General features: G+C 43.8%; 1 protein-coding gene across 3 annotated transcripts in view; it reads right to left on the bottom strand.

The window, feature by feature from the left end:
- Positions 1 to 12,497, bottom strand: part of Slc35f3 (solute carrier family 35 member F3) — a 303,473-nt gene extending 290,976 nt beyond the window's left edge. For all 3 annotated transcript variants that reach the window (XM_010621954.3, XM_033761853.1, XM_033761852.1), the window contains exon 1: positions 12,244 to 12,497. In XM_010621954.3, the coding sequence (XP_010620256.1) occupies positions 12,244 to 12,469 (226 nt within the window). In that variant the 5' untranslated portion in view covers positions 12,470 to 12,497. The remainder of the gene's footprint in view (positions 1 to 12,243) is intronic.
- Between the last annotated feature and the right edge of the window lie 66 nt (positions 12,498 to 12,563).

A 12,563-nucleotide genomic window follows, 5' to 3' on the forward strand; every position in this document is an offset into this window, starting at 1 on the left:
GTAGGGAAGGTGTGATACGTAGGGGAAGAACAAAAAGGGAAAAGAAAAAAATGTGAGAGAATGAAAAGATGAAAATAAAGTGTTTGTAGATGGGGAGGGGAGGAGGGGGTGAAGGGAGGGCAGAGGTAAGGGGAAAAAAATGAGAATCAAGACTTGCCATGTAAAGGTACATGATCCCAACAATGAATGTAACTGTACTGTATCCCTAAATGTACCAATACTCTCAATAAAAAAAAGCAAACATTTTAATAGAGGAACCCCTATAATTTAGTGATTCCAATTCATACAAAAATTAATACTATGAGACAAAAATTAATACTATGTCTAAATTCTGTGTGGTCTCTTCATTGCACGCCCTCATTTTATCCCAACAATGAATGTAACTGTACTGTATCCCTAAATGTACCAATAAACTCAATAAAAAAAAGCAAACATTTTAATAGAGGAACCCCTATAATTTAGTGATTCCAATTCATACAAAAATTAATACTATGAGACAAAAATTAATACTATGTCTAAATTCTGTGTGGTCTCTTCATTGCACTTGCCCTCATTTCTCTAACCACAAAGAACAAATGCAATGCCATCCTAAAGGAAAGCCACCACAAGGTGAATTCTACAAGGGATTTCAGGCCGCTAAAGGCAAAATTCTTATAAGCCTGCAGCCTGAACATGAAGCACGGAAGAAGATGGGGAGTCAGTTTAATTTTCCCCCTCTCAACACGAGCCCACATTCTCCAGAGAGCAGCAGACAGAGCAGATTCTTAGGGAGCAGCCTTCAGAGGAAGTGGCCTATGCCCGAGACACACACTTCCCGCCAAACCTGGGAACCAAGAAGAACGACAGAAAGCCAGGAACAAGGAGATCTGCTCAGGAGAGACATGTAATCCCCACCCCACCCCACTCCATTCTGGGAAAATAATATGCTGCATTCAGAAGTCAAAGCACATGGAGTACCATCTGCACAACAGACCAGTGAATCTTACAGGCAGCCTGCTTTGCAGACTTAAGATGCCAGGCTACCTGTTCACTGAAAGGCAAGAGGCCCCCAAAGCTAGGAATTTTTATTTTACAGGGTACAAAATTTGAATCATTTGGAGTGATAGACTAGAAGTCTAAACTTGAAAAGGTAGATTTCTTTTAGCAATAGAATGAAAAAGTATTTTTCCCAGCTACCACTTAGAGGACTAATATCTATAATAGATAAAGAACTCAAAAAATTAGACTTCTTAAAAGAGCCAATCAAAAAACCAGGCAATTAAAATACTTCTCAAAAAAAGTACAAAGGGCTAATCAGTACATGGAAAAAAGTTCAGTGGTTTTGACCATTAGAGACATGCAAATCAAGACAACATTTGGAGTAAATTCCATCTTACTTCAGAAAGATGTCTATCGTGAAGAACTCAAAACTAACAAATGAAGGCAAAGTTGTGGAAGAAAAGGAACATTTCTGCATTGTTGTTAGGAATGCAAACTAGCATGAACACCATGGAAAGCAGCAAGGAGATTCCTCAAAATACTCAAAAAATAGAAATTGCATTTGACCCAGCTATACCTCTATGGGTACCTTCTTAAAAGAGTAAGAGGTCATATTACAGTGATACATGCATACTCATGTTTACAGCAGCGAAACTCAATAGCTAAATCTTGGAAGTAGCTTATCTGTCCCTTCAATATCTAAATGGACAAATAAAATGTGGTATAAATACACAAGGGAGTAGTACTAAGCCATGAATGATAAATGTTAGTCAACTGTAGGAAAATGGATGTGTCTTGAGACCATCATGTTAAATGAAATAAATCAGACACAGAAGGTTAACTATCATGTGCTTTCTTGTATATGAGAAACCTTAAAGTATAAATAATTTAAAGAGCAGAATAAAATATACATAACAGGACACAGGGAGATAGAGACTCTATGGAGCAAGGGAATCTGGGGATGCGGGGAGACCAGAGGAAGGGGTAGAAGAGGAGAAGTAAAAAGGATCAAGGTACGATAGGTGTACGTACTGATTTCCCATGATGAATGTATTCATTATGCATTGCAAACATGAGACTAAAAAATAATAATCTTGGAGCCTGGAGCCTGGAGCCTGAGGTACAGCACCACACGGTGCCAAGTATGTCCTAGGGATGAGGAAGGCATTTGGTAGATGCCGCCTTAGGCACCAGGCCAGCTTGGAAGAAGGCACTGAGTGTGATGGGAGCCAGGCACTGTGCTGTGCTGCTGGGGGTGGGGAGTGCTTGCTCCTTCCCTGGAGCCAGCCTGTCAGCACTCACACAATCTGCCCTTCATGTCAGCCCAATTTCCATGGAATTACCTGAACTAAATAGATGCAGCGCTTCTCTTTCAAGCCTGAATTATGCTAAGCCATTGGCTGGAAGGATGGCACTTTGTATTTTGAAAAATTTGACACCTATTTAGATTCACCAAATATCAAACATGTTGCCACATTTTTATTATCTGTTACTTGATCTGTCTATGCACACTTGTTTTAGTTGAACCATTTGAATGTACATTACAGACCAAATGATCCTTCATCCCTAAACACCTGGCATCTCTTAAGAATAAGGACGTTCTCTACATAACCACACTAATTCTGTGAGGCCCAAGGAAAATAAAATACTCCATAAAGTGATTCAATGAACAGTAGACCCCAATTGCCTCCAAAATGGTTTTGATAGCCATGATTCCTACAAAGTAACACAGACACCTTGATGGAGAAATTGTGGCAGTCCCAGGGCACTGCTGAGGTCATGGGGCAGAGATCTAAGCACCTAGAAGATAACCATTATATTATTATCTCCTGCTCTGTTATCAGGTACAAGCTGACCAAGAGGCTGTGGTGCCCGAGCCCCCTCCCTCCCCACAGGAGCCATTACTCTGAAAGACATCAAGAAATTCAAGGCACAACCTTGGTATTGATCCAAACAGTCTCAGATCACCTGCTAATCATTAGAAGCCAATGTTCCACAGGGGCACCGCCTTCCCTGAGGCTCAGGTTTCCATGTGCTCATCACAAAAAAGGGGTCAAGGACAGAGGCAAGCAATCAGCAGGAGAGGAGCAGTAAGATAGTGTCCTCTGAACACCCAGCCTCAGGCTGTGTTTTAACCTGGCCATGGCCCAAGTCTTAGAAGGATGTACACGGGGGGGGATGTGACTCTGGGGTGAAATGCAGAGAGGGACTTCTGGATGAAAGCCCAGATCTTCCTATCATCGTGTTAACCACGACCTGGCTTTATTAACACATAAAAGTAGAGACACCCCTCAGAGACATCATTCCCTTCCTACCTACATGGATTGCTTCACGGTATTACTCTGCAGCTGCACAGCTGAGCAGCTTCAAAGGATCACTGCCATTGATTTGGGGGTTTCTGCTAAAAGGAACTGGGGAAGCTGCACAGTGTTGCACTGCAGGCAAGGACAGACAGGGCCAGCAGACAGTGTACCCCAGCTCCTTTGAATTCCAGTCCACCTTATTCCTGCTGGGCCCCTAGTTGGAGGAAGAAGATTGTTGAGCTAGCTTTCTTAAGAGCTGGAAAGAAACAGAATACGTGCAACACAAAATGTTGGAAAAGAAGGATGCTGCTTTCCTAGCTTAATCTCATCAACCCAGATAAGAATCTTTACAATTGCATGATTTCATGAAAGAAAAAAGGGTCCACTCTTCTGGGCTATATGAAATTTACAAATTAAAACTTGTGGAGAGCACATTTCCAAGGGAAGAGAAAAAAGTGAAAAATCTACCTAGCTCTTACAATTCCTATGACAAAACGTTAGGCAGTATTATTTACATAATACAGCATTTCATTTGTCCAAATTACTCCCAAGGCATTTAGTTAGAGAAAGACCAAAAACAGACATTCAGTGCACTTGTGAGAGAGACACAAGGCAAAAAAAAGTGTGGATCAGGGCCAACCCAATTGTATGTCTGATCATCTACTACAGTCTTCTAGGAAACAGCAACTCTGCCATATATGTAGTCAGTATTTACCCTAGGAGTGAATGTATTTACTGCCTTTTTAGTAATAGTGGATTTTTTTTTTTTTTGGGCCAGAGATTGAACTCAGGACCTTGAGCTTACAAGGCAGGTGCAGCACCAATGAGCTAAATCTCCAGGCCCAACAGTGGATTTTTGATGGCTTGAGAGAATGGATGGACAGATGGGTATATATGTGAGTAAAAAAATACGCGTTCATGACGCATTTCTAAACCATTAAAAAATGAGCTTGGGGTGAAGGGAGGGCAGGGACAAGGGGAAAAAATGAGAACCAAGACCTGTCATGTAAAGGTACAGGATCCCAATAATGAATGTAACTGTACTGTATACCTAAAATGTACCAATTAACTCAATTTTTAAAAAATGAGCTCTTCATCAAAAGCATCTGGAATTCCATCAGAGATTATTCTGAAGCCCCTGCCTGGTCCACAGGTTTCTCAACAAAGAGCATCTGGTGGGTCTGTGGATTGGTTGGTGGAAAGTGCTTCTACCTTTTGGCCGCCACACTGAAACTCCTCAATGTGTTTTGAGAGAATCATCAGATCCAATGTTGGTTATGCACAGAACAAACACATTTACACTTCCCAGCACTTCAATAGCTTATAGTTTATTCACATGTGACTCTGAAAAAGCACCAACTGCCTAACATCAGATAAATCTATGTAAGACTTTTATGCTCAATATTTAATAAAATGAAATGCTGACAAAGTAAGAGTTTGGATAAGCCCTTAGGATGTGTTGCTTCAGGTTATGATATTTGTATAGTCCTCAAACTATTTTTCTTTCTTGAGACAGGGTATTGCTGTGTAGATCAAGCTGGATTTGAACTCACTATGTAGCTCAGGCTGGTCTTGAACTCATGGCAACCCTCCTGCTTCAGCCTCCTGAGTGTGGGGATTACAGGCATGCACTACCACACCCGACTATCCTCAAACTATTTCTTTGGTTAAGTTTTAAAGAAAAAAATGGAGAGGAGACTTCCAGTCCTCCCCTCGTAGTGTGTGTGTGTGTGTGTGTGTGTGTGTGTGTGTGTGAGTGTGTGGTACCAGGGATCAAACTTGGGCCCTTGTGCTTGCAAGGCAGCCAGTGGAACCACTGAGCCAAATCCCTTGCCCTCCCCCTGGTATTTTATAACAATACAAGTACTCCTGCCATGAAGTCTGTTTATTAAACTCACACATGTGCACTGGACACTGCTCAAAGCCCATTTGTTTCACACCTACATTTATAATTGTATTCCTTTTCCTAGAGAAAATGAATCTCATACATTCACTAAAAATGGTCTGGGTCAAATTGCAAAGAGAAAATAAGAAGGCAAAATTTGCCATTCTTTTAAAAGCATTTCCCTTCCAACCCTTTTGAATAAAACTTTGAGGACTTACCCAAACTTTTATAACACTATATTGTTACAAGTAGATGGTGCAGAAAAATAAAAAGAATCTCCTAATAGTTTCTGACCTAGCCAAGTACTGTAGATGATGCATAGCAGACTGACAAGGAGAAAATTTGAACGTCACAGAAAACCATTTTTCAAAACCAAAAACTGTTCTGAGAAGTTACATTGAATCTCTGCAAATCTCAGGAGTCCAAAACAGCCAGTAGTCGTTTACACGGCAAATCACCTGAGTGGTGCAATTTATTTCCTATCATCTTAAATGTCATAAATTAAAGCTCCCTGGAGTTGCATGCGAGAAAAATGGGGGCCCATGTCCTAGGCAATTGCTCAAATCCCTGCTATCATCATTCACCCAAAGAATTTATCAGATTACTAATTGCACATGTCCCTTTCTAAGCTCCACAATAAGACAAGGAAACAAAGCTTGTCACTTGCTCTATTGATCTGTTTGATCTGTGCACATTCACCACTGCAGTGAACCAAAAGATGTCACGTCAAGTAACAAAACAAAAGAAGCAGAAACCTCTAGCTCATGCCCTGCTGTGGACATCCACACATTTAACCCAGATGGTGCGACTGGGTGTCCACTTTGTCAGCAGCGCTCCAGTAACTGGCACTCTGTGACCGTCTTTACCATCTCAGCTTTCAGAAGGTGACCTTTTGCTTCCAGAAACCAGCTCTTTTATAGCGTGGACCATTCTTTTGTCCTTCTGAACCTGAGTAGTCTTTTCCACAGAGGAGCCTGACTTTGTTCAGAACAGGACCCAGTGGGTTTACATGGTAGGAACGGGCTATAGTATTGGAACTGTGGGAGCTCAGGGCCATGGAGGAGCTGCAGTAGGACTTTGATCTAGGAGGGAAATGGTACCTGGTCCTTCGACTACCATGGCTCTCGCTAGTTGTCACATACACCTACTGGTGTCTTCTCTCACATAAACCAGCTTTCCCTGCTTCTCCACCCATGTGGAACAGAAGAGCCCCCCAGGGAGCTATACAATCACAAATTTACACTGGAGCACAACTTCTGCTTTTGGAGACCAGGTCTTGCTATGTTGTCCAAGCTGGCCTTTAAATCCTGGGCTCAAGTCATCCTCCTGCCTCAGCCTCCTAAGTAGTTATGACTACAGGAAGTTATGACTCCACAGTAGTTATGACTACTGTGCCTATCAGTACAGCTTACAGTTTAAATCTCAGATGAAAGGAGAGACGCTGGTTGAGGCAGTCAGCTCAGAAGTCTAATGTGCATGCCCAGGAAGGGATGACACTGTCTGCTGTTGCAGCCTGATCTAAGCCACGTGGCCCAGGGCAGCTGAGGGGTCCCTGCAAGCTGGCCAGACTTTCAAAATAGTATCTGATCTGTTTGTTCTCCTGCACACAGGGCTAAGGCTTGTTTTCAGTTGCCACCCTCTATTTTATAGATGACAAATCAGAGACTTGTGGTGAACAATCTGTCATATGTCTATGTAGGGATGTAGCTAAGTTGTGAATGCAACTCCATGGTGGTCCATGTCCTTCATTCCCACAGCTGCACCGAGGCTCTGAGGGTGCCCTCTCCACTGTATGCCCAAAGTTCAAGTGTCCTCAACAGCACTCTGCAAAACGCCCAACACACCTCAATGGCTCACACACATTGTGGGTTTATTTTTTAATGCATCTCACCTGAATTTTTTCAGCTGCGTAAGGCAAGGACCAACATGCCCATCCTGCCCCGAGGGTCCTAGAGTAGCTACTAGGCAAGGACTCCTCGGACACACTTCAGAAGAAACAGAGATACCTCCTTATCCCCGCTACTTTAAAGCCAGGGAGATGAAACTTCCCTGCAGGTGACACCACACCCTTCACAAACAGGTGACACCTCGGTGACTTGGGGAGCACTTTAAACAGTCATGGTTCTGCATCTTACCTGTCAAAGACTCAGAAAGCTACTTCTAAATTGTAAGCATGCATTCAAACTCGGGAACCAACTTCCCTCTCTGACGCCTTAGAAATCCTGTGTTCTAGCTCACCCGGCCACAGCCACCCTCTAATTCTTTCTTTTTAAAATCTTTTCTGTCTCCTCTTTAATATGCCAAGCTCCATTGTAAAATAAACTTTTATGACTGAATCTTCAGTTCCTTGCACAGGATCATTTCTGAGTGCCACTCTGACCTTTGCAGTGCAGAAGGGTCACGTGGAAGCCGAGCACCATGACTTCGGCCGTACTGTGTGCCTCTGCCCCAGCTGCACCAGGGCCACGTGTGCAAGCAGCTTAGGTGCAGGCCAGTCTGAAATGGCAAAAACTCAGCATACAAACCCTGTGCAACACTTAAATCCAGAGGAGTGTGAAACACACAGTAACTTTGTACCGGGTATGTTAGTTACTCAGCACCCTGCATTTTTCAGCCAGAACTAGAAAATCTCCATCCAGATCAAGAGGTTTTGTTCAGGGTCCTGCATATTCCTGGCCTGGGCTGCAATCTTTGGTAATGACTCCCATTACCAGTGGTAGGTGGGAGTAGACTAGAAATGGGTAGTCTTTGGGGACAAGCTCACCCTTTGCTCTACAGATGATGTAAAACTAAACCCAAATGCATTTTTAAAACGAATCATTTTTATCTAACACACCAGCACTGAAACACTTTCTGTTACTGGGACGAAAGACCTGACACTTGCAACTTAAAAGAGGAGAGGTTTACTTTGGCTTATGGTTTCAGGGTGTCTAGTCCATGGTTTATTGGCTCCCAGGTAGGAAGGAGAGGAAGAAGAAAGCAAGATGGAGTGGGGAGGCAGGACAGGGCACAAGAATACACCCTTTTAGGGTACCTACCAAGTAACCCAACTATTCTGATCAGGCCCCACCCCCTAACATCACATTTAGTTATAAACTCATCAGTAGATTAATCCATTAATAAGTATAGTGCCTCCATGGTCCCACCACCTATTGGAAACCCCACCTCTGAAACCATAACAAGTACCATGTAGTGTTAACAATTCTACTCCAAAGACTGTTGAACCTCACTCTAGGGAATAAGCATGACTCCTACTACAAAGCTATTCTGCAAAGTGCTTTTGAGGGGGAAAGTGTTTGGAGTACACTATTTGAGAACACTCTTCAGGGAATCCTTTTGGAAAGTGAAATGTCCCTCCTCACTGTGAATACTCAACCTTAATGCTACCTACAGTCTCCCCAGGTATCTGTTATCTAAGGCCAGTTTTGCCAACAGAGATCCTTGAAGAATGCATGCTTGTGGAGGGAGCCTTTCCTCTGTTCCCTGCCTCTGTGAGAGGGTGAGAGCAGAGGGTGAGAGCTCCAAAAATGTTTGCTAAGTGAATAAATGAAAGTAGAAAAGCATTCACAGTTGCTTCTTCATCCTGTACAAGAAGCTCCTTCTGGATCTCCAAACTGCGCCATTTCAGATTCCCTTGTTCATGCCCACTCCCGGCATGTCTGACACCTGGGCTGGCTGGCTGTCCTTGTACACAGGGAGCCTTTCTGATCTCCCTGTCCTCTCCCTTTCCACAGCCATCTCCCTCCCAACCTGCTCTGCATCAGAGTAGATAGTAAGGAAAAAGGAGCAGAAGGTGTTCCAATGGTTGTACTCTACTCTGACCCAAGGTGAGAACAGAAAAGGAGCTCTTGGGAGAAACTATGGAGATTGTTCTGAATTCTAAAGCACTCACCACAGGTTACTGATTTAAGGTGAACGCATGAGGAACCACACTAGCTACAGAAGCAAGAGGCTGTGAATTACAATCTGGCCCATGGTGAAAACCCAAGGAGTGGTCCAGGGAGAAAGGAGAAGGAAGGAGGAGCCCAGGAATTCAGGAGGCAGGCCCGCTCATTCAGCACTACTGGTTGGCAGAATGGAGATCACTTGAAGTATGAATTTGAGGTTCAGGTTAAACAAATGGGTCTCAACCAAAGCCAGCCCCTAAGGGACATGTGGCAATATGTGGAGATGCTTTGGGTTATCACATGGGGAAAGGTGGGATGCTACTGGCATCTAATAGGCAGATGCCAGGGCTATGTGCAGGGCAGTCCACACAACAAGGAATTACCCAGGAGAAAGGCTCAATAATGGTGAGCTTCAGAAACCCTGGACCAAACCAAAGCTTATCATCAAGAACCTCTTCTAGTTTATGGGTCAGAAAACACAGTGGAAGAACTATGAAAGAACAGAGCAATTCCAAACCAACAGAAAGTCAGTACAAAAAAATTAAGTGATGCAATCACTCCAGAGGTACGTTCAGAGGTTTTCTCTCCCAGAGGTCAAGAGTGCAGACCACGACTCATTCAAGCAGCAAACATTTACTGAGCCACTACTGAGCACCAGGTGCTTTTGGGATTGTGGATACACCTGTAGCTACCTATTCATTTAAGGGATCCCCAAGAATATCGCCAAGTGGTTAAGTTCAGAAACATAGACTGTGGAGCGTGGACATCTCGAGCCACTGAGAAGAGGAACTCGCCCAGTCCTACCTACTTGTTTATAATTTAACTTTCACACAAACTGTCCCTCTCAGACCTCAGGAACTTCGGGGTTTGAGAAAAAAAAAAAACAATTCTTTACAAATAGACTGCTGCCCAGAGTGAACCTTGTGCCTCTAGTAGCTGGGTTGAGAGTAGTGAGCGGAGGTCTTCCTGCCCTCCTGACAATTGCCTCCTCTAACCTGATCTACCCAAAGAAAGCCCAGACACAAAGAGGACACCCGTGAGTAAAGATTTGGGCTGCTACACTACACACAGCCACTGCACCCCTATCAAATAGCCTGGAAATTCACAGCAAATCTCTGGGCAGCTCCTACAGTTGAGATGCAGGTAAGTCACTGTGAAGGATAACTAAGAGGTAGCATGACGATGTGAGGCACGGAGCGCTCTGAAACTTCTCCTGGAAGACATTTCACTTGATAATCATCATTTCTTCCAGCCTGTGCAATTATTAAGCAACAATCCAAGTATCTAACTGATAGCTACAGATGGATGAGCTTCTGTGTTATTATTTTAGTTAGGTAAAGATGGTAAAGTGCTGCCCTAAACCCTTTCCCTCTATATGAATAAAACATTAGCATCTCTAAATTTAAACTTAAAACCCAATTAATTCATCAAAATGTCAGTTGTCACCTAAAGCATTTCAGTAGCAAGGAAATATCTTGGAATAAAGAAGAATCTTCACAGAAATAGAGTGGAGTGAGCTGATTTTCATCATCTTTCAAGAGCCACTGTAGCCTCGTCTGCTAGTATTTATTCCTTTAGTAAAGCCTCAGAGAGAGGCTATCTGAGAATACTGTGGGTGACACAAGGGACTCACTTTCCTTGTGGCCTTTCCTTGGCCTGAATTATAAAGTATGCTTGTACCAAACATAAGCATCACCCCTGAAAGCTACTCACCAGGCCCTGAAGTCACAAACTGCGGTCATTATTTCCATGGAGCACATAGAGCCAGGCACAAATGGAATTATAAAGAGACACCTTATTATGACTTCAGGGGTGAAAGAGATGACTCCGTGAAGACTATAATTTGTATCACTATCTTCAGTTATGAAACAAGCAGAGAATGAAGCAATCAGAAAATTTCTATTTTCTAAAAATTTTAAAACCAGAAATAAAAATTCAGTACCCTATCCATACCCATAAAAAAACAGTTTCCAGTGTTTTTCATTTTTATTATCCTAAACCCCGTGTTTTGCAGTGCAAAAGAGAACTTGATCCCTTGAATTTCTGCTGCAATCTAAATTGTCAACAATTTTAGCAGCAAATCAGGAGACAGATCATCTTACAGGTTTACACTGGATGTCTTTATGTATTTATTTATTTTGTTTTTTTGAGACAGGGTCTCACTATGTAGTTGAGACTGACCTGGAACTACGAGTAAAGGCAAGGAAATTAAATACTGAAATCCCATGTTTGCTCCCACAAATAACATAAAACCATTAAACTCTCTGCTAGCAGCCTGCTGACCTTTGGCTTGGAATTGAAGGATTTTAGGAATAATCTAAAGATAGACATGCTTTTGGTAGTGAATGTGATTAAATCACAAAAGCCTGATATTTTCATGTAAAAACAAAGGATTTTGCAATTTCAAGCAATAAAAGTAAAAAAAAAAAAAAATCTCAAAATCGCCAAGCTGTTAGGTCTTTTATTCACAAATAAGTGAGTCATGCCCATTTCTTAAATCTCTTTGGCTCTGTCCAACTACAGGGCTGGGACCATCTAGTTATAGTTACAGTTATCTTCAGTTTGTTGTAGCCAATCTCCCCCTCCCAACCTGAGCAAATGTCCACCAAAGTGGTCCTGGCCACACAGGTAATATCTATTAAGTGATCACACCAGTGCCAAACCTATTAGCTGAATCTCACAGCCAGAGGAAAGTCTGGTAGGCTCCCAGTGCTCACCTTGTCAGGTGTCTAGAAAAATCCACAGAACCTCTTCACTGAGGCAAAGTGAAGTTACCACAGCTCAGGAGACACCCAGAAGAGTCAAAATCTGCCTAAGTCCACATTCTGCAAACAGCCAGTCGGACTGACACAGAGCCCGGTAACACTCTAAGATCCCCAAGAAAGCTCAGCAGCCCTGGCGCTTTGATTCCCTGCGGTGGTTTGGTTCTGGAGGTCAGGCACACCAGGGGTGCCCTCCATATTGCAACACCTCCAGAGAAAGGAGAAGAGGACACGGAGGACTGCGTAGGCATGGGAGGGGCGTAAGAGGACGGAGAGGTTGTCCCCAAGGCATGGGGCACTGTCTTCTGGCCTCTTGTTCAAAGTTACCCATCTCCAGGCAGGGTGCTGGGCGTTGCTGCTTGCGCCTCTTACCCTAGCTACAGAGACTGGGGCGGGGGAATGACGTCGGGTGTGCGTGGGGGTCTTACTTTTGTAGCTTGCGGCCCAGGGCTGGTAGCCATAGTAGCCGGTGATGCGCAGAATCCGCTCCTCGATGGACGTGAGCCCCACGGGCCCGCTGGTGAGGTCCTCCACCGAGCGCGACCATTTCAGGTCCTCCTTGATCGCCTCGTCCACCACCAAGTACTTCAGCTGCCGGAGCTGGGGGCTGATGTCCGACAGTCTCCGGGGGCTGACGTCCGGTGACCTCCTCATGCCACTGGGGCCGCTAGCGCCGGGGCAGGCAGGGAGTGGGTCAAGGGCAGAGAGGGGCATTTCTGTGAGGCACAGAGCTCTCGGCGAGCCAGGC

Source organism: Fukomys damarensis, unplaced genomic scaffold (genome assembly GCF_012274545.1).
Source record: "Fukomys damarensis isolate Sample0158 unplaced genomic scaffold, DMR_v1.0_HiC HiC_scaffold_10, whole genome shotgun sequence".
NCBI classification, from domain to species: Eukaryota; Metazoa; Chordata; class Mammalia; order Rodentia; family Bathyergidae; genus Fukomys; species Fukomys damarensis.